This window comes from Eschscholzia californica, unplaced genomic scaffold (genome assembly GCF_041429995.1).
Source record: "Eschscholzia californica isolate CP2 unplaced genomic scaffold, dmEscCali1.0.p SCAF_6, whole genome shotgun sequence".
Classification (NCBI taxonomy): domain Eukaryota; kingdom Viridiplantae; phylum Streptophyta; class Magnoliopsida; order Ranunculales; family Papaveraceae; genus Eschscholzia; species Eschscholzia californica.
Genome location: NW_028238483.1, coordinates 40,718,696 through 40,741,993, shown reverse-complemented (window position 1 = coordinate 40,741,993; position 23,298 = coordinate 40,718,696). Strand labels below are relative to the sequence as shown.

At 36.3% G+C, this 23,298-nt stretch overlaps 4 protein-coding genes across 4 annotated transcripts; 3 read left to right on the top strand and 1 right to left on the bottom strand.

Annotated features, from left to right (window-relative positions):
- The first annotated feature begins 647 nt into the window (after positions 1 to 647).
- Positions 648 to 5,320, top strand: LOC147534898 (3'(2'),5'-bisphosphate nucleotidase 1-like). Its single transcript, XM_086648994.1, has 8 exons — positions 648 to 1,179; positions 1,772 to 1,847; positions 2,525 to 2,598; positions 2,916 to 3,115; positions 3,574 to 3,781; positions 3,874 to 3,972; positions 4,088 to 4,241; positions 4,950 to 5,320. Exons 1-8 carry the CDS (start codon positions 952 to 954, stop codon positions 5,117 to 5,119), a joined length of 1,209 nt encoding a protein of 402 aa, XP_086505120.1. The 5' UTR covers positions 648 to 951; the 3' UTR covers positions 5,120 to 5,320.
- Positions 5,321 to 7,046: 1,726 nt separating this feature from the next.
- On the top strand, positions 7,047 to 8,492 carry XND1 (xylem NAC domain 1). Its single transcript, XM_086648287.1, has 3 exons — positions 7,047 to 7,275; positions 7,401 to 7,714; positions 8,150 to 8,492. Exons 1-3 carry the CDS (start codon positions 7,110 to 7,112, stop codon positions 8,327 to 8,329), a joined length of 660 nt encoding a protein of 219 aa, XP_086504413.1. The 5' UTR covers positions 7,047 to 7,109; the 3' UTR covers positions 8,330 to 8,492.
- Positions 8,493 to 12,383: 3,891 nt separating this feature from the next.
- ABCG5 (ABC-2 type transporter family protein) lies at positions 12,384 to 14,670 on the top strand. The gene has a single exon (XM_086649059.1). The coding sequence runs from the start codon at positions 12,535 to 12,537 to the stop codon at positions 14,467 to 14,469; it is 1,935 nt and encodes a 644-aa protein (XP_086505185.1). The 5' UTR covers positions 12,384 to 12,534; the 3' UTR covers positions 14,470 to 14,670.
- Positions 14,671 to 17,479: 2,809 nt separating this feature from the next.
- Positions 17,480 to 22,822, bottom strand: LOC147534895 (putative methyltransferase PMT24). The gene is made up of 9 exons (XM_086648992.1): positions 22,495 to 22,822; positions 20,679 to 21,712; positions 20,442 to 20,591; positions 19,565 to 19,835; positions 19,364 to 19,474; positions 19,100 to 19,274; positions 18,623 to 18,895; positions 18,318 to 18,512; positions 17,480 to 17,947 (listed from the first exon to the last, which is right to left on the bottom strand). Exons 2-9 carry the CDS (start codon positions 21,687 to 21,689, stop codon positions 17,719 to 17,721), a joined length of 2,415 nt encoding a protein of 804 aa, XP_086505118.1. The 5' UTR covers positions 21,690 to 21,712; positions 22,495 to 22,822; the 3' UTR covers positions 17,480 to 17,718.
- Positions 22,823 to 23,298: the final 476 nt, after the last annotated feature.

Below are 23,298 nucleotides of genomic sequence, written 5' to 3'. Positions count from 1 at the left end.
TGATACTAAGACTTCTTACATTTAAATCTGCAAAATATGTTTTTGTAGACCATCGTTAAGATCACACCAATTGTGACCAATCTCATCGTCTACACATCTCCCAACACTCTATAGGAGATAAGTTTATCATTTGTAATGGCTTCATGAGACTACCTAGTTGATTGACTAGCAAAGTTGAACATAAATATCTTGCCACAGAAATTAAGTTTACCATTGCAATAAAATTTCGGGTCAGTGGCTAAATATTAGTGAGAGTTCCATACTTCCCCAGTTAATAAAATTGGCCAGTGCTCCTGAAGTTATAGGAAGCAAGTAAGCAACCAATGTAAGCCCCTTTCAACAACAAAACAATGTAAATCCAAATAGCAAAAGCTTCTAGGAAGCTTTAGAGCTGAAATGAAGAAGTGATTGTAAAATAACGATCATGAAGTATTCACTTGTATTAATTATGTGCGACTCTGAAACTGAGTTCCTTGTCGTGCCAAACGGTAGAGATGCAGTTTTCTTCATGCTAACAAAGAAAATATTGAAATATGAGAATCTAGATAATAATAACTTTTGCTTTAGTTAAAAAGTTCACGTTATTCTAATCAGCACCTAGTGACGTCCTTTCACGTACAAGACATCCAACAGAGAGACGAGTATTCGTCCTCTCGTCGAATACCCGTATAGATTTGCTACTCGCTTTCAGAGTATGTGTCTTGTGTGTACATCATGTCAAATTCATTTTAACAGAGTGCTTATTGCGTCTAGTAACGTACATTTAAAACAGTGAGATGTTAAAGTGCTGAAACAAATAGTTTTGTCACCCTCCCTATACCTAGAACCTGCACAATCCTAGAGTAAAATTTTATGATTTGTATTTTTTTTTTTGTTAAAATATTTATGATTTCTATATCATTAGAATTTAGCCTTCCAAAAAATATTAAATAAAACATTAAAACTGTGAACATGGCCATGGCATCAACATTTACATTTCTGAGTTCTCCTGCTACTACTTTAAAGTCAACATTCAGATTATCTTCTTCTTCTCCCTCCTTTCTTCTTCTTTCTCCCTCATCAAAGAAACCTCTCTTGTCTCTTCATCCCAAAACTACTGTTTCAATGTCTTCAATGTCTTACCAGAAGGAATTAGCTGCTGCAAAGAAGGCTGTCACCATTGCTTCTCGATTCTGCCAGGCAAGATCCTTCTTTCTCAATACTGCTCATTTTCTTGTTGGTTATGTTCTTTTGTATTTTTCCTGTAACTTCTGATTCGTAATTTGATAAACCCACTTCGTAAAATCATCAGTTGAGCAAAACCTAGGTCATGGCATTTGCAGATTTCAATTTGGGGGAAAGGGTAGTGGAAGGGTTGTTTTTTTACTTGTTTATGATTAGTGGGAACAGGAGAAACCCCATCTATATTGAGCTTGATCAATAGGGGATAAATTAAACTGGACTGAGGAAATGGGTGATGGATTATTGCTCACATTTCAAGGGTTTTAGTTGCTTTTCTTCATATTTATCATTCTTTTATAAGGGTTCTTTTAGTGATTCCTAGTCAATATGTCACAGATTTGATTAATATCTTGTATCCTAATAATGAAACACTTGCATTTTTCTTTATGTTTACCAAATCTCACGTTTTTAAGGCAACCGGTTACGTACTCTTCTGGCTCAGTACCAATGCGGTCGATTTTTCTTATCCATTTAATCGATTTGGATCGTCTCCTGTAAGTGATTTTCCTTCTTCTTAGTAAGTTCTGAACACATACTCTTATTTATGCAGAAGGTGCAAAAGATACTTTTGCAATCAGACGTTCAATCAAAATCGGATAAAAGTCCAGTCACAGTGGCAGACTATGGTTTGTTATCTACCTCCATTTCATATGGTTATATAGTACTCTATTTGTGATACTATATATGTTTATAACATGGATACACCAAAATCAATTCTTTTGCCGTCTCAACATGATACATGTGCTGGAAACAAACCCCATAGTCACTTAGTACACCTGTGATAGCAAAATGAGAATTTTCGTTCTAGTAGGAGAAAAACGAAAAAATAGTTCATGTTGTAGAATAAATGACTAATGCTTTGAATCTCGTGGATATTTACAAATATGGCCAGTTCAAAAAATTATGGTGTTATGCTATCTACTTAACTGCTAGGAAAGGAAACAATTATGAAATGTTTGCATGAATTTGGCAACAAAAACTGAAATTTAGACTATATCATGAACTTGTGAAAGTGTGTTATACTTACAAGAATCAGTTTTGTTTGGCATGTATTATGAACTTATGAAAGCGTATTCATGAACTTGTGAGATTTTGGTCTATCTCCGCTTGCCAGACGATTGATGTTCAGTTTTGTTCAGCATGTATCATTGTACTGATCCAAGTTCAGTACTTTCTCGCCTGGTTTTTGTCAAATCTGAGGCTCTCAATAATGAATACATTAGAAACTTTAGATTCACTGGTAAAGCTTTGTTACTTACAAAAAAGAAAGATTTTCTAGATTTCTATTGATGAACTTTTGCAGGTTCACAAGCATTGGTCAGCTACGTGTTGGAAAAAGAACTTTGTTCTGAATCCTTCTCTTTGGTAGCAGAAGAGGTAAATATTCATGTTAGGCAGTAAGTAGTTAATCTTACATTATGTGATTGCTACTATTACATCCCAAGATATCGATGTAAACGCTTTTGTAGAGACTACATATAACTAAATAATATTAATACAAATCTAATTATCCTCTATAAACTATAATGTGAAAACTCAGAAAACACATATAAGCAAAATTATAAATTTCTCTATAATGCCGGCCATCTGGTGTACGCTTAGTTAGGGGAATCTCGTATCATAGAGATTTAGAAGTTATTGCTTATTGACGTTCCCCTTTAAGTATCCATCCTCATTTTTTATTTTGATTCCAGGATACCGGAGATCTTCGAAGCGATGGCTCACAAGAAGTGCTTGGGCGGATAACTGAACTTATGAATGATACTCTAACCAGTGATGGAGCATACAAGGTTTTATCAGCAGACGATGTTCTTTCTGCCATTGATGCTGGCAAATCTGAAGGTGGTCCACATGGGCGGCATTGGGTCTTGGATCCAATAGATGGCACAAAAGGGTGAGCTTGGTAGTCCGGACTTGAAAATTTACTTATAAATTCAAATAAATGTACTTCCAATTCAATCGAACTATTATGGTTGAACTGGTGCCTGGTGGCCTTCAGTGGGAATCAAGCTGTTCTTTGGTAGTACTGTCGAGCCTTCCTATTCTGTGGTCCTGAACCCATATTGTAAATTTGTAACCATTCTAAGTTGGGTCAAGTAGAATTAGCAATACTTGAGCTTTTCACAAATTCAAGTTCCCTACATGTTTCTGTCGTATGAACATGTAAAAGACTTCCGAAGTGTCTTTCAATCAATAGAACGCCCTTCTGCTTATTATTTTTCTCTCTCTTTCATTCCTTTTAGCTATTTTTGGGGCTTGCTTAGTGTAGTAAACGGGCCAAAATCCACATATCAAATCTGAAGTGAGATCTGTATTTTTTATCTTATTTAATGTTACGATAATTGATTATAGATTCGTAAGAGGAGATCAATATGCTATTGCATTAGCATTGCTAGAGGAGGGAAAAGTTGTTTTGGGTATCTTGGGTTGTCCAAATCTTCCCGTAACATCAATTACCAGTCATGATCAGTCTTCACAGAATCAAATTGGTTGTCTTTTTTATGCTACTGTTGGTTCTGGAACATACATGGAGTCTTTGGATGGCTCATCAACTAAAAAGGTCAATAATCGTAAACACTATTTACATTTATTGTTCTATATTCTTATTTCTATTAAGAAATTTATGCTGTGGAGTTTCTTATCGCCCTTCAGGTTCACGTTAGTGCCATTGAAAACCCTGCTGAAGCATCGTTCTTTGAATCATTTGAAGCAGCACATACCTTGCGCGGTTTGTCCAGCTCCATAGCAAAGGTATCAAATCCCATATAGCTCTTCGAAACACCAACATCTAAAAAACATTCTAATGCCTATTTCCATTTTCTATCGAGATATACACGAATATGTTTTAATACTATATCTGGAACAGAAACTAGGTGTCCAAGCACCACCAGTCAGAATAGATAGCCAGGCTAAATATGGAGCATTATCTAGAGGAGACGGCGCTATATATTTACGGTTTCCCCATAAGGGCTACAGAGAAAAGATTTGGGATCATGCAGCCGGATGCATTGTCGTTACTGGTATAATAATGTTCATTTAGTACTATTTGTTCTTGGGGTTTCTTAAACTTTGGTGAATGGGGATCATTAAGGTTTAAACATTAATTTTTGATAGACCAATGTTCATCTTGCGAGTAAACAGTATCTATAGTAACTGTGGGGGTCTGATTTGCGAGTAAACAGTATCTATAGTAACTGTGGGGGTCTCACATGTATCACCAAATTTTAGGGTTCTTGCTAGCTTTCCTTGGGTGATAGTCGAAATCAGAAACACATAGTTTGAATCCTTACAGTTCAATGGTTTAAACGCATTACGCTATTGTCTAAAATAAGCTCGGATAAAGCTATTTAAGTTCTTGCATATAGTCCACCACCCTTTGGTGTAATGGCTGGACACCCCTCTTAAGTCCATGAGGTCGTGGGATCGAGTCTCGGTGGAAGCAGTTTGCCATCAAGATTTATTTCATGTAATTTAGGCAATATATAAAATACATATTGTAATAAATTTGTCGGGCTTTAGGCCTCTTTCATATTGTCGGGCTTTAGGCCTCTTTCATTATGGTTTAAATTAGGCGGTTATCGTGCTCATCACATCTTCATGATGTATCAATGCCTTGTATCAACTATCGTAGTCGATTTCTCAAAAAAAAAAAAAAATCTTGCATATAAAATGATTAAAAGTTTGCCTTCTTCATTTTCTCTGATTTCATGTTTATTGGTGTATTACAGAAGCTGGTGCTGTAGTCACCGATGCTGCAGGAAAACCTTTGGATTTCTCTAAGGGCAAATATCTGGATCTTGACACTGGAATTATCGTTACCAATCAGAAGCTTATGCCGTTGCTCTTGAAGGCTGTTCAAGATTCTTTAAATGAAGCTCAGGCTGCTCCATCCTTGTGATTCGTTTTCGCCCTCCACGAACAACAATGTTTCATTACTTAGTTGGTAAAATGGCCAACCTACTTGAATTTTCCACTGTTTTTCAATGTTAAATTAGTAAGTAGGACTTGAGCTACTATAACAAAACTACCTGTGTTCTCTGCATGTAACTCTGGTACTTGGTAGTTCTTCCAACTAATAAAACCCTACTTGAATATGAAATTGTGCTAGTGGTATTTTCTTTTCTTCTTTTTCCGAATTAAGATACAAAATCTGACTCGAGATATGAAATCACATTTCTGTCTGAGAGTTCGATTTTTTAAGCGACAAAAGAGAAACAGAAACCTCGAGAGAGAGAATTAAAAAGGAAGTGCAACATTAAAGACTTCGAAATTAAACGATTAATAAATAGTTAGTTTTTTTTTTTGTTGAAAAGAATAAATAGTTAGTTAGGGAGTTCAAAATCAAAATGTGGACTTGAAAATATGAGTTGGTTAGAATGTGGGGTCTAAATAGTAATTAACCTTAACTAGAAAGGTATATAGTTAATTTGGTAGGAATTAATTTCACAATGGTATCTATGTTTCTTTTTTTTGCAAAAGTTTCTATGTTTCTTGACAAATTAACTTGGAAAGCATTTGGATTTTTTTTATCTTTTGGTTGCAATTGAAAGCACATGGAGTTGACAATTAGGTTTTGAATTGCAATATCATAACTCTAATTTAACATAAAAGAATCATTTACCTTGTAAAAGTGAAAAGTAAAACACCTTCTTTCTTCTTACTTGCAAAAAAGAAGGATTTACTTTGGATTGTCAACAAGTACTCATGGACTTTGTTTGAATTATGTGATACCTTTGACAAAGATTGTCTTAACAATTGATGTGTTTTTATAGCAATTGAAAGCTCATTTTGAAATCTCTCTTATTTGTAAATTATTTAAGATTTTTTCGTGGTGAATCTAATAAACTCTTTCACTTTTATCAATGCTATGGTAAATGCTATTTTCCACAACACATCCCATAAAATTGTCCCTAATATAGGTATGAATAGAAATGCTTCTTTCTCCTCAAAAATTGACAACTAAGTTTGATAATAGAAAAAACATGATGTTGTGACGAGACTCTGATCATGCAAACTTCACATTTCTTGTCTAAAATGTTATCATTTCTATGTGGTGAATGAATGTTATCGTTTTTATGTGGTGAAAGAACGTAACATTGTGACACCTCATGCCCCATATATAGGCTCGAGCTAGTCCCGATAATTCACAGACGTGACTAAAATTTGACAGAATTTCTTCTATAAATCAGATCGATTGTGTCTGTAAAACCTTTCATGCAAACCATACCTTCACATACACAAACACAACGGAAGCTAAAAAGAAATATAGATATTCTAATCTACTCCGGTTCCAAGCCGAACCATCAGAACTCAGTTAACTCATCTTGCACAAGTTCATACATCCTTATACAACCTATGTGATACATATATACATTATATGGTTCTTTGTGTATAAAAGTATAACTTTTAATTTAAATCAAAACCATCAATAAAGAGAAATAACACCGAAGTGGCACCGCGCCACAACCACTGCAATCTATCTACGAATCTCTTCCGTAAATCGAACCAATCGAAATCGTGTCTATTTTGAGACGTAGACCGTCACAAACATCTCCACATATATATTTGGAAGTGAAGTAAATGATTAAACCACCTTTGACATCAATCTTTTTCTCCCCCTTTTAGCATAACATAACTTCTTCTCTCCCTCTCCAAGTTCTCCTCCTCTCACTCTAAGTTGTCTCTATCTCTAAAAATTCCTCTCCAATTTCTCTTTCCTTGGGCACGCGCGCACACAAGGGAGTGCTATTTTATCTTCTTTCCTCTCTCTTTCCACCTTTCTTTCTCCCTCCACTATATAAATGTTAACACCATGCACTATTACTCTTAACACACTTCCTTCCTTCCATTCTTCTCATTTCTTCCTTACTCATAGTCTTATTTTTAACATGGGAGATAAGAATATCATAAACTTACCTCCTGGTTTTCGATTCAATCCCACCGATCAAGAACTCATCACTCATTTCCTCTATCGTAAGGTATCACGTGCACCCGTTGTCCCCGATATTATTCCCGATCTTGGTCTCTATCCGTATGACCCTTGGGATCTAAATGGTACGTATATACATAATATAGTCTACACATATTTTTACAAATTTACGTACCACAAGTACAAAAAAAACATGTATAATATATGTATATATGTTTATGAAGTTTGTTACATGTCTATCAATATATAGGTAAGGCATTGGCAGGAGACAATTATCAATGGTATTTCTTTAGCAGAAAGACTTCGAATAGAGTTTCGACAAGTGGGTATTGGATGGCAATGGATATCAATCAAGAAGAACAAATTATGATACCACATAAGAAAGTCACAGGTTTGAAGAAGTATTTTGTTTTTTATACGGCTCAAGGCCTGAAAACTAATTGGATTATGCATGAATATCGGTTATCTGGTTCACGTTGCGGTACTTCTACCTCGAGCGTCGATAGTACGGGTAGCACTAGTAGATCTTCTCATCAAAGAAGGGCTTTGTTAAACCATAAAATTGTAAGTTCTCTTTATAAAGTCGACTCATTTAGTTAGGTGGAAATTTTGTATTATTAGTATTCTCTCGCAATCTCAATTTCGGCCGGAATATGTGGCTAGACATAAGGTCGTTTTCGGCATAGTTTTAACATGAGAGGTAGGTCCAGTGGGTAAGGTTGGCCACAAACCACCATCCACACATTTCTCATGGGGCCAAGCCTAGAACTAACTCGCCCCACCGAAACAATCATGTAGAGTCTGGCCACACAACGACACGGCCACTTAAGGTGTATAGCGTTCCAAGCATGGCTCCCACGCCACGACCCATGAAGTGTTCGTGCTAAAACTGCACGACCCGTTGTGAAACACTATTATCGCCAGCTTAGGTGATAATTTGTGGTTGATTTGACTAAGCTTTTTCTCCATAAATGATTGTATTATAAATAATATTTGCAGGAATCAAGTAAGTGGGTTGTATGCAGAGTTTTTGAGCAATCAAATGGAGACTGTTCTGAAGAAGGTTATTATCATGGTGGTGATAATGATGAAGATGATGGGACAGAATTATCAGGGTTGGATGAAGTTTTCTTATCATTAGATGATCTTGATGACATAAGTTTGCCCAATCATTACTAGTTACTTGTACCCAAATACAAACTAATGACTTTGGTGAAATTACATACTAAAATATTTTATGCACCATTTATCTCCACAATGGGATTAGCAAGTTGTAAAATTCCCAAGTTGATTAATATGTATGATTATACAAATTAATAATCAAGTTTGAAACATTCTAAAAGTGTGTATTCAATTCAATCTAACTCTCACTCACTAGTAGTTTTTGTTTTTATTTTAATACTTATTGACTACATTCATTTTGACAAAAGAGTTGACTCATAACATGTCATGCATACATCATAAAAATATCATTCACAACCACAACATTAGACTTAGGTAAGAGGAAAATGATAACACAGTGGATCCAAATCATGTATATGGTGGCAAATGAATTGGAAATAAAGTCATGAAAAAGGGACAAGATAATTTAGTTAGCCATCAAATGGGATTAGTTTAGACTTTGAAATGTGAAACTGTCTGAGGTGTCTTTCCATGCCAGCATATTCTACGTCCAACCAGTATGATTTTGATTAACTTACGCCTGTCTCGTTCAAATCGTTGTTGTGATTTAAATAGCGATATAGTCTATCTCTTTTATTGAAAACTGAACCAAGTGTGACTCCGGAGGCCTAAGGTGGCTTTGGATAGACATTTCAAAAATCAAATATGGCTATTGCCATAAACTAAAGCCGAAAACAAATCTTATAAAGACTAAATATTCAAGTCACCTTAAATTTTGAGTCAAATTTCACATATATGAAAGTACAAAAATAGATGTATAAGAAATCAAAGTTGTAATTTCACAAACACGACTTATTCCATAAAGGAAAAAATTTGAGTATTATGTGGTTTTCATTTTTAAGTTTGTGGTCATCCAACTCAAAACTTATAGACAATGAGGGGAGAGGACCTGAGCATTATATTTGGTTACTTGATCACCTTTCTCCCATGTGAGACTATTCTAACACGTCCCCGCATGTGTGGGTTTTTTTAAGTCTAACACGTGTTTTTATTTTCGAGTGGCGTGGAGTACAGTGTGACTTTTAAATCTATTAAGTTGTGGGCCTAGCTTTGATACCATGTTAACTTTGTAGTTATCCAGCTCCAAACCAATTGATAGTAAGTGGAGAAGATCTAAACAATATATTCTTTTAGTTACTAGATCACCCTTCTTTCGTGTGGGACTATTCTCACATTCATCTCGTCAATCTGATACATGAGATCTTAGTAAAATGATAAGTTTATATTTGAGAAGAAGACTTGTTTTAGTATTTGATTACGAGAAGTAGAATGCAAATTAAACATGCAAATACGAATGCATATTACTTATTGCAACTTCAAATTATTGGAGAAGAAAAACAAAGAGAATAAAATTCTTTAAATGATTATCAAGGTACAAGTAGGTAGAATTTAAAATTTTACCACACTGCCACCCTGGTCTTTGTTGCTATGATTTTGTATATATGTACTCAAACTTGATGCCACTTCAAACTTCAAGTGGTTTATTACTTTATGTAATCAATATGAAAATAGATCTCTCTCTCTCTCTCTCTCTCTCTCTCTCTCTCTCTCTCTCACTTAGATCTATAACTTGTCTAGTCTCTAGCCCATTGAGATTCTTACGTGCTTGGTATTGGTGAAGTACTAGAAATCTTAAATGAAAAGGGATAAATATTGTGAGAGAGAGGGAAGAAGTGGAGCCCAACCACCACCACCACCATTGTGTTAGGTTTTTGTGCTTGAGTGAGAGCATCCTCTCTCTCACTCTCTTTGCCTTTTCTTTTTTAACTTTTGGTTTTATTGTGTTTTATGGGAAGTTTTGGTGGGATATGTCAAAGTTAAGGAACATTTTTCTTTTCTGTTTTTTTAAGTTGGTGCCTGCTTACTCTACCCTTTCGTCATATATGGTGTAAGCAATTCTCTACTCCATTTTGAAGGTTAGTGTTGACAATTGGACTGGGCTACTCAAGCCCAGCCCGGCTTTGGTCATGAGTAAAACGGCTGACGGACTAGGGCGTGGTCCACTAGTTTTAGACCCGTTAAGACTGACCCGATCAAATTGACACCACTGTAGTACTAGCATATCGTACGTGCATCGCTTGAGTATGTACAAAGTTGATGAGTCTTGATTAATACTTTCGTTTAAGCGGTTTTCAAGGAGAGTTGCCCTATATGGGCACTAATAAGATATCAAAGCTAGTGTCTCAAGGTCAGATTGAAACTTAGTAACCTTACTACTTTGTGGAAGGGGGGAGGGGGGGTGTCAGAGTGACTCTAACCTTGACGTTGAGGAGAGTTATTAACAATATCCCACGTCGCTTGAGCATTAAAAATTACGAAGTAGATAAGCCTTGGAAGTCTTTTCCATTGGGAGTCCGTTTTCAAGAAAAGTTAGACCCATGTAGTGGGTTTTACCACATAAAAGGTTTAGGCTCAAGCTTCAATTCTGGTTCGTTTATCTCTGCATTTGTCTTAATTCTAGCGGGTTAAAACATTTTTGTTTTCGTTGCCTTAACGAATCCAAATTAAGTTCTATCATATAGACTTTCAACAAAAAAAAAAGTTCAATCATACAGAAAGACCATTCTCCGATCGGAAATAAATGGATCGATAAGGAAAAACTATATTTTAGCCTCCCTATCACTTTAAATTGCTAAGCACATGCATGAAAATGATAACCACCCATTTGAAGTTTACCAATTAAATATACCATCTTAGATTATTCTTAGAGGCCATATTTGTACTTGATGTTAACTTGTTTTTTAGATTTGGGAATGCCTTTTAGTTGTGGTGGTCAATTCAAGTACAGGGGACCCCACGTCAAACCCACACCTTATTTACCCCACCATCTACCAAGTTAGGTCAAAGGTGTGTGGGGTTAAAACATAAAAAAATGGTTAACCTCAATCTTAGCAACTTGGATAAAATTTTACTTCACGCCTTCACGGCTACTAGTGGGTGTAAATAAAATGAAATCTTAAAGGTTGAGAACCGGCCCAGTTAAAGACAGGCCATGGCTAATGGGTGTTGGAAGATTTGTAATGGCCTAGTTAAGCCCAATGGTTACTTATTTCAGAAAGCCCATCATTAGTTAAAGGTAGACAGTTTATCCAAATTCGGCCCTTTATACTTTTATAGGACATACTTACTATTAGTACACACCACAATTTAGAAATTGAAAAAAGAACATGAGATTAAGATGTGAACGGACCCGCCGGCCAGTAGATTATACCACGTGCCGAGTGTTGGGGTAATCTCACACTGATTGTGAAAGGGGCATGGAGTTAGTTTATAAGGTTGGGAAAAATCTTAGCTCTCGAGCTAGCTTTTGAGGTGAGAGAGATCCAAAACCACCCAACACTGATATAAGGGATCAGGTATAACAAGTCTCAGCCCAATAACTATTAAAGTTTATAGCCAATGGATGAATATATTTTTTCGTGGGAGTGATAAGATTTTCTTTGGCGAGAGGTATCAACACTACCTGTACCTTACATTTATTTATTTCGCTTCAAACCGACCACCCCTAATGAGTGAGTGTAGTCATCCTCTTTTCCTTGTGATTTTATATGACTTAACCTAGCAATACATTGTACTTGAAAGTATAAAACAAGATAAATTCAAGTTGGGTGATTAAGATTATGATGGTATACATAACCAAAAAAAGAAAAAAGAAAATTGTGGTTGTCAAAAAAGTTCCAAAAAAATTCACACCTCTAATCAATGATTTATAAAGTCACGGGAACCATAGAAATTAAAAATTCTTTTTTTTTTTTCCACCTTAGAAATAAAATCTCACCCAGTAGAAATAAGAATTGAGATGATCTCGTGACCTCTCTCTCTATCTAGGACAAACAATTTTTTTCTCTTTGTCATAATTTTTGTTTTTTGGAAACAACAATTTCATTCATCTTCCACAGTTTTTAGAACCAATTAATAAGTTATGCACGTGAACCCACCTTCTAATAATCCCAAATAATATTAGCTAGCCTTCTATTCATTCATCAAACTCTTTCATATTTTAGCCACTCAATTATATAACTTCAATAAGTAATGCCTTCATTTTTGTGGTCCTTATCTCTTTTACTACTATCTAATAATAATGCCTTCATTTTCATCTCAATCTTTGTCATCTTACTAGACTATTACTACTTGATAGCTTCTTTTATTTACTTACTTGGGTTTTTGAGAGAGAGAGAGAGAGAGAGAGGTTGTTCATCAATATGAAGAAAAGGGGTTGTGAGATAGAAGCTCTAGGAATCAATTACAAGATTGAAACACAAAAATCTTCATACTTATTCAAGCTCTTGAATAGAAATGACCAAGAACAAAGAAATGGTATAGAAGATCATGGAGAAGGAGAAGCAACCAAGAAGGTTGCATCAAGTTCTCGACACGTATTAAAAGATGTAAATTGTGTAGCTAAACCATGGGAGATCCTTGCGATCGTAGGTCCAAGCGGTGCGGGTAAGTCTACTTTGTTAGAGGTTCTTGCTGGTAGACTTACTCCTCAAACCTCTTCGATCTTCGTTAACGGAAAGCCCATTAATAAAGCCCAATTCAAGAAGATCTCTGGCTATGTTACTCAAAAGGACACACTTTTTCCTCTCCTCACTGTTGAAGAGACTCTCATGTTTAGTGCTAAGCTCAGGCTCAAGCTTCCATCATCTCAACTTAATTCAAGAGTTAAGGCATTGATCCAAGAATTGGGCTTGAGTCATGTCACAAAGGCCCGTGTGGGTGACGATAGAGTTCGCGGGATCTCCGGTGGTGAAAGACGTCGTGTTTCAATTGGTGTTGATGTTATACATGACCCTAGAGTTTTGATTCTCGACGAACCAACATCAGGACTAGATAGTTCGTCGGCTCTTCAAATCATCCATATGTTAAAAATCATGGCGGAAACTCATGGAAGGACTATAATCCTTAGTATCCATCAACCAGGGTTTCGAATTGTGAAACTATTTAACTCACTTCTTTTGTTAGCCAATGGGGCAGTTTTACACCATGGAAGTGTTGATCAACTTCAAGTGAAACTACTATCGATAGGACTACAACTCCCTCTTCATGTCAATGTCGTAGATTTCGCCATTGATTCCATTGAAGACCTTCAACATGAGCAACAAGAGTTAAAGATAAAAATCTTAAACATTCAAGGTCAAACCCAACTAGAACAAAAGAGACTACTAGGAGAAGAAGGTCATGAGTTGAAAAGTGGTAAGTTAACACTACAACAACTCTTTCAACAATCCAAAGTAGTTGATGAAGAAGTTATGAATGTTAATCATGAGATGGATTTTCCTTGTGGGTTTGCTAATTCAAGATTACGAGAAATTGTTATACTAACTCATAGATTTTCAAAGAATATTTATCGAACAAAGGAGCTCTTTACTTGTAGGACTATTCAAATGTTGGTAGTTGGATTAGTCTTGGGTTCGATATTTTACGATCTTAAAGACGACATAGTAGGGTCCGAAGAAAGGGTTGGATTATTTGCATTTATCTTGACATTCTTGTTATCTAGCACTACAGAAGCTCTACCCATCTTTTTGCAGGAAAGGGAGATACTAATGAAGGAGACCTCAAGTGGAAGCTATAGGGTTTCATCTTACGTTACAGCAAACGGGCTCGTTTACCTACCTTTTCTTCTAATCCTTGCATTCTTATTCTCTACACCACTATATTGGCTTGTGGGTCTTAACCGAAGTTTCCCGTCGTTTTTATACTTCTTGTTATTAATATGGTTGGTTTTCTATACGGCGAACTCGGTGGTGGTATGTTTTAGTGCTCTAGTACCAAATTTTATAGTAGGAAATTCGATAATATCGGGAGTTATGGGCTCATTCTTTCTCTTCTCTGGTTACTTCATATCAAAGAATGGGATGCCAAGTTATTGGGTGTTTGTGCACTATATATCAGTGTTCAAGTATCCATTTGAAGGGTTTTTGATAAATGAGTTTTCAGGATCAGGGAAGTGTTTGGATTACTTCTTTGGAACTTGTATATTAAGAGGAGAAGATGTGTTAAAAGAAGAAGGGTTTGGGGAAGAAAGTAGGTGGAGAAATGTGGTGATTATGGTTTGTTTTATTTTGTTTTATAGGTTCATCTCTTATATCATCCTTAGATTTAGATGTTCTAAAGCTTTTAAAGAAGTGTAAAAATCTACCTATTTGAACCCTAGAATGCATAATGTATCCCTCTTTATTGTCTAAATCAATTCCCATGAGAACACTACATGTGCTTCAATTATTAGGTAAAATTATTAGGTCGAAGTGTAAAAATGAGGTGATTGATTTTGAATGTCCTTTTGCTTGAGTTTGATGTAATATATTTGTCAAGAAAAAGTACTTACCCGATTACTTTTTTTTTTCATAGTTAGACAATTAGAAGACAGAAGAGAGCATGCATGCATTTCGACAAACTATTTATACTATTGGGAGGCAAAAAAATTATACCGATTTCGCTACCACCTCTCAAATGTCTACCACAAGTTAAAATTAAGAGAAAATTCATTTATCCCTCCATTTGGTCCCTCGCCCAACCCTCCACCTGATGTGACGACATATCACTTGAGCGTGGAACGAATGGAGAGAGAAGCTCAAACATTATCGTACGATTACAACTTTTGTCTAATCGGGCCATAGATCGCCTTAGCGTCACGCTAGGTCAGCCCGGCCAGTGGCCTGCCTCAAGCCCATGTAAATCCAGCCCGAATTGCCCATGTAAATCCGGCCCAGGCGTGAGTTACTCCTCTAACTAATAGTTTCTTAAACAAAATTATAATGCCATGATACAATGTGATTAGCATTGTCATGACTACCTCCATCATGCCTTTCTTTGCACTTAAAAGGCTATCCTCTAATATGTGGGGTACCCTTTGTGACCCTAAAGAGGGGGCAGAACGCAGTCTAACAACTCAAACTATCACAATACACTAAACCTAGTTAACTAATCATATTTTATATCTATTAGACAACGGCCTAAAATACTCATACTTTCCTACATATAAATTCTTTTTAGTTTGTTGTCTAAGTTTGTATTAGAAAGTTGCATCTTATATATGATCACTTTTGCTTTTATGAGAAGTCATTTCATGAGGTTTAAATGATAGAAACTTACAGAATAGACATCTCATGATCTAATAGGAGGATTTTTGAGGTTTGCATTTGAATTTATAAAACTATTAACTTAATAAGGAGAAAGTTAGGTTGTCATTGCTTTCTATAGTTTGGTTATGGTCCTCATTGCTTTAGCTTTCCAAAGTATTATTGTTTTCAGTATTATGGCACAGACTATACCTATTACGGATACATATATAAGCCCACACAAGTACACAGCTAGTGTTTTTGTATAGCCTAAAGGATGAAAAAAATCAAAAAATATATTGATTTAGATTGTTTTCAGTTTTGTATTTAAATTTGTACCATACTACAATTTTCAAAAAATTTAAACCCGTCCGATCAAAAAGTTTACTATGAATTAGTGAGAGAAAGATCACTCTTGAGTAGGTAGTACGGCTAGTCGGCAGCCACCCGTGTGCCGATATTATTAACTTATGTGTTATTAGTCCATTCTGGGACCATTAATTTTTTTTTCATAAACTAATACATAGTAGTCTCTCAATGACCCTTAATAGCTAGGTCATAAAGGAGCAAGCAATTAACAATAGCAACATGTGTGTCAATAAGTACACTTTTTATCACTAATCAATATCTTTCTTGTCTGCCATTTGAAACACTAATGTCTTAAACTAATACACAAATTAGCAATTGCCAACCTCTCACTCTCTTTCTTTCTCTAGGGTACTTATACCCTTCAAGAGAGGAGCTACTAAGAACCTTAATTTGATTAAGAGTATAGAAATCATGTTTAGTTCTTGGGTGGAGAAGAAAGTTTTGGTTTTCGGTCTAATCCTTGGTTTAATGATTTTCATTTCATCATCAACATTATTAGAAGCCTCAAGATTACCAACTAGTTATTGGGATCAAATGTTGCCTAAGCATTTGCCTTCTCCTTCATCTTCTCCATCTAAAGGCACCAACTCAATCTCTAAATCATCATCTTCATTCTCTACTGAGGCCCAAGTTCACCACCAACATGTCCCATTAAAAGATGGATCAAAAGTCTAGGCTCTGAATGGGTTTTACAATTCAATGTCTTCCACCAAGTTCCGATCTTGGACAAAATTGTTCTAACTTCAAGAATTTCAACATCTAAGGGAGAACTACTGGGAGTGTCAAGAATTCACATGACAACAGAGGTGTACATTGGGTTGGGCTATCTGAGCCCGGGCCCAAGTGATTGGGCCTCTCTGTCCACCCTGTTGGCCTCTTCTGGGCTCGCTCGACACAGTAGGCCCCAAGCCAAACTCAATCCGCCTATAAATTCAAGTAATTTTCGAGGAAATATTTAAAACAAGGTTATTTGCACAACTTGTGCTTGGGAATTTTGAACCAGGGTCATAGTATTTGCTGGACCCATAGTATTTGCTGGATTCTTTCCTATGGGTCCAGCAAATAACAATAATTTCGGGCACCTTTAAAAGTTCCCAAAATTGTATATGTTAACTTATGAGGATGAGTTGTTTCTTAAGGATCTACAACTCTGTAAATCTGCAAATATTGAGATACCAATCACTTTACATGATATATAAGTTATTTGTTTATTCATTGAGCATAGTATATAAACTCAGCCTGTCCTGTGGCATATCAATTTCAAAAACTACCTATACACTGTCTCTGTAAGACGGCTTCTAAGTAATGGGTCAACTGTCAAGGCAATCTGTCCATCCGAGATCCATAATCATAATTTTAGTTGGTAATGTCACCCTCGCATACAATGACTTTGTTTTGAACAACAAAATATCCAGATGCAATGACTTTGTTTTGAACAACAAAATATCCAGATGCACCAAACCGTCCGTGGTTTAATTTAACGAACACATTATTGCTAAATAGGCTGTTTGAACAATTGAACATGGTCTGTTCACATAGCACCACCCCTATATGTGGGTGTGTTCCCTTGTTGCAACTTCCTTTTCTGGGAGCTCCTTATTCCACCTCCCTAGTGTCTTTCTTCTACGTTTAGGCCTGTTTTTAGTCTTTATACTTTTTTCACTTTGAAGCATCATCACACCATAATCAAATGACACACATAGGCATAGAGTAATTGACAATGCAATACACTTTTTTTTCATTAATAAATCATTTAAAGAACATTTATAGCCTCAAAAATAATGAGCAAGAAACCCCAAAAAAGGAAAACTAAATGATACATATAGTCTAAAGAGAGGAGAGAAAGAAGACATAATACAATTATCACATATTTGAATTTAAAATCGGGTGAGGCAAAATCATCGACCTCCCCCACTAAACTATTGCAGAACCAGAATTCGGCGAAGAGGAGGTTTAAGCAATGGCAGAAGCAATTGTTTCGACCTCGTTCGGACGCCACATTGTCTTCTGAACACATAGCAATCCTTCTTTATCTTGGGTGTAAGTCAATCTTACCTCCCAATGTAGAGACTTCGCCATTTTCTCAACCTCGTTAATTATTTCTACACTGTCGCGTACAATTAGTTTTCCTTCGGGTCTTAGTATCCTATCGACTTCTGCAATTACCCCTACTAAGTTGCACCTGCACCCCATTAAAAGACGACCCTAATTAATATCATGTAGCAGAAGGCATCGAAAACTGTATCAAGTAATGAGAGGCTGGTAGTGTTTTTAATTTTTTATGGGGTTGTTGCCCGGTCAACAAACGTTCATATTGTCTATGGGGTTATTGCCCGGTCAACAAACGTTCATATTGTCTATGGGGTTGTTGCCCGGTCAACCAATCTGATTCTAGATCTAAGCAACTCTAGAGCTTCATCTCTCAACTAGATGCCTAGTATTGCCCGAACGAGAAGAGTATCTCGTTTCAGAAAGAGTAAGTATATGACCATGGGAATGATGAAATCTTAAAGAGAACTGTAATGAAAATGCAAATAAGGGATAGAACTGACCTCTTTTTGAGCTTGGAGAAAAGATGATCAGCATGAAGAAGATCATAAGATCTAGGGTAGGTGCTAAAAGATTCACACCAGTCATGATACATACCAAACAAACCCCTCTCATAAATAATGGGGAGAGTATCTGGTGAGTCAATTGAAACTACATTCATAACCCACACCTTCAAGTCTTTTAGAGCAGCAGCAAACCTGCAAAAAAGTATGTATTGGAATCAGATCATTTAATAGAAAGTGCAAGAAATTAGCATAAACAGACCGAGTACGAAAAAAAAATCAATGTTAAGGGTTCATTATATTACCCTCCGTAAACAGATCTCATATCCATGACATTTCTCAAAGAAGACCAGTTGATCCCCATTCCATTAAGATATGACTTTGTGACAATATGTTTCCAGTGCTCATTATCTGCTGTAAAATCTTCTGGTGCTGCCTTTCCGTAAACTCCAACCTGACTACTCTTCAACCAGTAAGGTGCTGTATCTAACCTGGCAGGCCATTGCTCTGGCCATTGAGCCCCACGTTCTGACGAATCTGATGCCACCTTGTGCATACATGCCTGCAGAGGAACATTCCTGCACAAACATAACCAATGTTTAGTTAGAAGCGTGTCTTCAAAGTGGTGGCTCGTTCCTGATTTTTGAAATTTGAACCATCAAACCGAGATGTAATTTTCGAAAATTTGCAAAGTTTCGAGTACCAACTAGACTATTCAAGAAATAATATATAAAAGCTCGTATGCCAAATTGAGAAATAAGCACAGCCTTAAACTATATTACCATGCTGCATTAGGATCATCACTTTTTTTGCAGAGAGGAGGTTCATTTTCTTGTCTGTTCTCGTAGCATTCATTTGTTAAAGGCTTCCTATATATTGCAGCACCGACAAGATCCACTTTGTCCTCTTTGATAGTCACCAATTCCCAACACATCTTCTTTGTTAATTCAGACATTGCTGCAATAAGTACAAAAAAATAAGATCGATTAAGAATTGATCGACTAATCCTCTATCCAACATCAGCATGAGACTAGGAAGAAATCTACCTTCCCAGATCTCGACATCTTCCGGAAGCTTTTGGTAAACTGGAGTAGCTGACCAAATAAAGTATCCACCCGGCCTGAGCAGACGATTCAGTTCTAGGAGAAGTTTACCACCTGCATATTTAATTCTCAGTATTTGTTCTAAATGACTTCTCCTGTAGGTACAACAGAAGCATTATAAAATGAATCAGAACTTGAAAATACCTTCTATGTGCCATGGGACTCTGCAACGAGCACAGTGGACAGCGTCAAAGACGTTAGCGGGGAAGGGTAGTCTTTTGGTGCCCATGACAGCAGATAGAGCAGGAATACCCCTTTCAAGAGCAAACTGAACTTGAGCTTCATGCTCATCCTTGGGAGCAAATGACATGGTAAGCACATCTCTGTCAAATAGATATCCTCCAAAGCTAGCAACTCCACATCCAACATCCAATATTACACGGCTTCGTTTTCCCCATGCAATATCCGGAACACCCTGTGATAAAGGATTCAAAAAGAATTACTGAATTAGTAGCAGAAGCATATTCACTGGGTCCTACGACAGATTTTACATAGTTGCCAGTGACCCTCGTGCATTAGCAATTAAACTGTAGCTTAAATACTCAATGACCATAAAGCTTGTTACCAGAAAATCCTGTGGACTACAGTTCTATAAAAGTACCCAACAATCTAGTTAAGATCAAACCACTATTTAGAGTGAAATGCTGGAAAAGAGCAGGAACAACAAAATATAATGGAATAATTAGTTACCTACTGGATAAGCTAAATGCTACTACAGCAACAAAAACACTTAAAAATCTATTGTCTTTTTTTTACTATGATTTTTAGAACTTGATGTTTGGCCTTTAGCCCTTTAATAGGTTCTGGGAAGACATGGTACTATGCAAAATCTTCACATCCCTGGTTTCTTCTCAAATAAATTATTTAATTTTTATATTGTTTTGCAGACAAACAAACTCAAGTAGTCTGCCAGTTTATTTGGTCCAAGTCAACCTATAACCAACTAGTAGGAGTAATAGAAAGAAAGGAAAACCATAGATTACAAATGAAAGTAAAGGAAGTATAAGTTCGAAGCTCTTACTTCTTGAATAAAATCGATGTAATGTGGAGCTCCATACTTAAACTGTGTTCCACCGCCAGGAAAAGTAAGGTATTCACCAGTAACTTTCACCCAATTCTGATGCCCCTTCACTACCGCAAGCTTGGTATGTGGGACATTATGGTACCAAATCTGCAGGACACAGTACGTGAATGAGTTTCAATGTAAAATACATACGGAAACTATTCCTCGTATGGAGATAGTTCTAGTATAATGTACCTTGTCCCTGCTATTAGGCCACTCAATTGGTCGCTTATATCCTTCAGGCAAAGAGACAAGGCATGTTGGTGCTTCTTCAGGGCAATGCCTCTCCCGGTGTTCATAGTGCTTAGTACTATGAAGGTGTTTAAGGGCTTGAACATTATCTAAGCATGGTATATAATCTGGTCCAGCAGTCACATTACAAACTTTCCAGCTGTAACCGGAAGCTTCGCCAATGGCTAGAGAAGATTGTTGTGCTTCCTTTTCATTCTTCGACTCTACAGCTTGAGTCGACCATGCCCCGGCTCCTTTTTGCGTACCAGTCTCTGTTAGAAGCTCCGACTGGGCTACATCAGGAAATACTTCATTTGAGGCCGGGTCCTTCTTCTCGTTATCAGTCTTGTTATCACTGGAGCTCTCTGTCTGCTTTTCCTGATTATCCTCCACTTTTTCTTGTTCCTGAACCTCTGGTGTATCCTCTTTCTTTGTTTCGGCAGGGGTATCTGAAGTTTCTTTCTGTTCCTCTGCATTAGTTTCCCCACCTTCTGTTTTGGTTTCTCCAGATTCAGAATTTGATTCTACATCTTCTGTCTTCGATTCACCAACATTTGTTTCAGTCTGAGTGTTAGATGTCTCTTCCTGATCTGTCTGAGTGTTAGATGTCTCAGGTTTCTCTTCCTGGGTTTCTTGAGAAGTGGTATCTTCAGATGTTTGCTGAGATGAATTTTGATTATCCTCAACTTCTGAGTTCCCTTCATCCTGAGGAGATTTGTTGTTGTTGTTCGAATCTCCTTTCATGGCGTCTTCAGGTAAATCACCTGGGCTATCTTCAAATTGTCGCGACTCTGTCTCAGTTACTGTTTCTTTCACATCCTGAGAAATGTCAACATTTTGCACTGAACCAAACGGTGAAGATGTCATCATCCACAAGCCGACCAAACAAAGAGCAACAAACCCTACTATAACGGCTGTCGAACAATAAGAGGATGACCTCCTACTATCCATTCTTCCACCTTTTCCATTAGCCATTTTTTATAGCTCTTCTCCAAACACTGAATAAAGAACAAAAATCAAATAAATCTCATCACTTCTCATTTACAAGTATATTTCTCAATCAATAAATCTAACAAATCCACAAAAAAAAACTACACCGTCTAAGTTGTTTTATTCGGAATTTACGTGACAACGACAAATTCACCGTGCTAATAGGTAGTGTAAAGAAGACACATGAGCTAAATTGAACAGATCTAAGATAAAACCACAAAATGCATGCAATATCCATGCTGCTATGAAAAAGTAATTGAAAATTCAAATCCAGAAACTACATGAATTGATGAATCTAAGTAACTAACAGCCTAAAACTACTTAACTCTGTTGAAAAAAATCACGAATACAAAAACGAATAACCTAAAGTACTGATTAAGATAATCTCACTAGTAATTACAGAACACAGAGGATTTACAATTAGATTTCTAAGCTACAAAAAAACTCATCTAGAGCTTAAAGAAGTTCAGATCTACATCGAATTACAATCAAACCGCATCGAATACAATATAATCTTGAACAAAAAGTAATAGAGAACATCAAAATTCAAAATTTACAAGCAAAACCTACGATTCTTCAAAGAAATTGATAGAAAACTCAAAACAGTAAACAAATAAACAAAACAACACTAAGAACCAAAGAAAAACTTCTAGGTTTTCAGTATTCAATATAGTTCACGAAACTAAACATGAAATTCTCAGCTACTAATATAAACAATCAATGAAAACAACACAAAAAAAAAAAGTAAAGATAAAACGCAAGATCTAGTTCAAATAGAATGAAAACTCACCTTTTTCAGAACAGATCTGATGATTCTCCTTGTTCTTGAGTAGAAATCGTAGGAGATCTTTTAAGTGAGTGAGTGAAAGAAGAAGAAGAAGAGCTCCATGCGTGTGTGTGAGAGAGATTGAGAGAAAAAGGATAATAGTGTGAGTATCTTTAAATATAATTTTGAGATTGACGAATTTTTCTTTGGCAGATCTGAAGTTATTGGAGTATTAAAATATTAACAAAATTCTAGAGAGAGAAAGACGGAGTAGTAAATTCTAGAGAGAGAAAGAGAGAGAGAGGAAGTAAGAAGGAAAGAGAGGGAGGGAAGATAAAAATAGAAATGGAGGTGGTGGGAATTAGGATTGAGGTTGTTTTTATTTATGGAACATGGAAACCCGAAAAAAGAGCAAAGCGTCAAAAAAGGTAGGGTCTTTTCTTTATAAGTAAAAAGAAAGAAGAAAAGAAAAATGAAAGAAGAAGAAGAAGCGGTGATATATACACTACTAATTATTTTCTTCACTAATTCCAGATCCACTGATTTCAACAAAAAAAAAAAAATTCCAGATCCACTGGGGTGTCGGTTGGGTGGGCCATTCTATTATCATTGAAGTTAATTTTAGGTTGGTCCTCATTTATGACTAGTTAGAAAATGTAGTCCCTATATTTTTATTTTGTTTTCGAGACAATGATTTTGTTAGTCAAATACTCAAATATTTTATTTTCATCTTTTGTATCAGAAAAATTCACTCTATGTCATTTCACCCTCTCTCTCTATCGCAACAAACAATTGTTAGGAGGCGATTGACCAAAGATCTACAAAAGG

Excerpts from the sequence above, each read along its gene's own strand:
- LOC147534895 (XM_086648992.1), bottom strand. The coding sequence starts at position 21,689 with ATGGCTAATGGAAAAGGTGGAAGAATGGATAGTAGGAGGTCATCCTCT. Across the intron at positions 18,896-19,099 it reads GATGATCCTAATGCAGCATG|GAATGTTCCTCTGCAGGCAT; the intron begins GTAATATAGTTT and ends ATGTTTGTGCAG. Across the intron at positions 18,513-18,622 it reads ATGAGATCTGTTTACGGAGG|GTTTGCTGCTGCTCTAAAAG; the intron begins GTAATATAATGA and ends ACTTTTTTGCAG.
- LOC147534898 (XM_086648994.1), top strand. The coding sequence starts at position 952 with ATGGCCATGGCATCAACATTTACATTTCTGAGTTCTCCTGCTACTACT. Across the intron at positions 2,599-2,915 it reads TCTCTTTGGTAGCAGAAGAG|GATACCGGAGATCTTCGAAG; the intron begins GTAAATATTCAT and ends TTTTGATTCCAG. Across the intron at positions 3,116-3,573 it reads CCAATAGATGGCACAAAAGG|ATTCGTAAGAGGAGATCAAT; the intron begins GTGAGCTTGGTA and ends AATTGATTATAG.
- ABCG5 (XM_086649059.1), top strand. The coding sequence starts at position 12,535 with ATGAAGAAAAGGGGTTGTGAGATAGAAGCTCTAGGAATCAATTACAAG.
- XND1 (XM_086648287.1), top strand. The coding sequence starts at position 7,110 with ATGGGAGATAAGAATATCATAAACTTACCTCCTGGTTTTCGATTCAAT. Across the intron at positions 7,276-7,400 it reads TGACCCTTGGGATCTAAATG|GTAAGGCATTGGCAGGAGAC; the intron begins GTACGTATATAC and ends ATCAATATATAG. Across the intron at positions 7,715-8,149 it reads CTTTGTTAAACCATAAAATT|GAATCAAGTAAGTGGGTTGT; the intron begins GTAAGTTCTCTT and ends TAATATTTGCAG.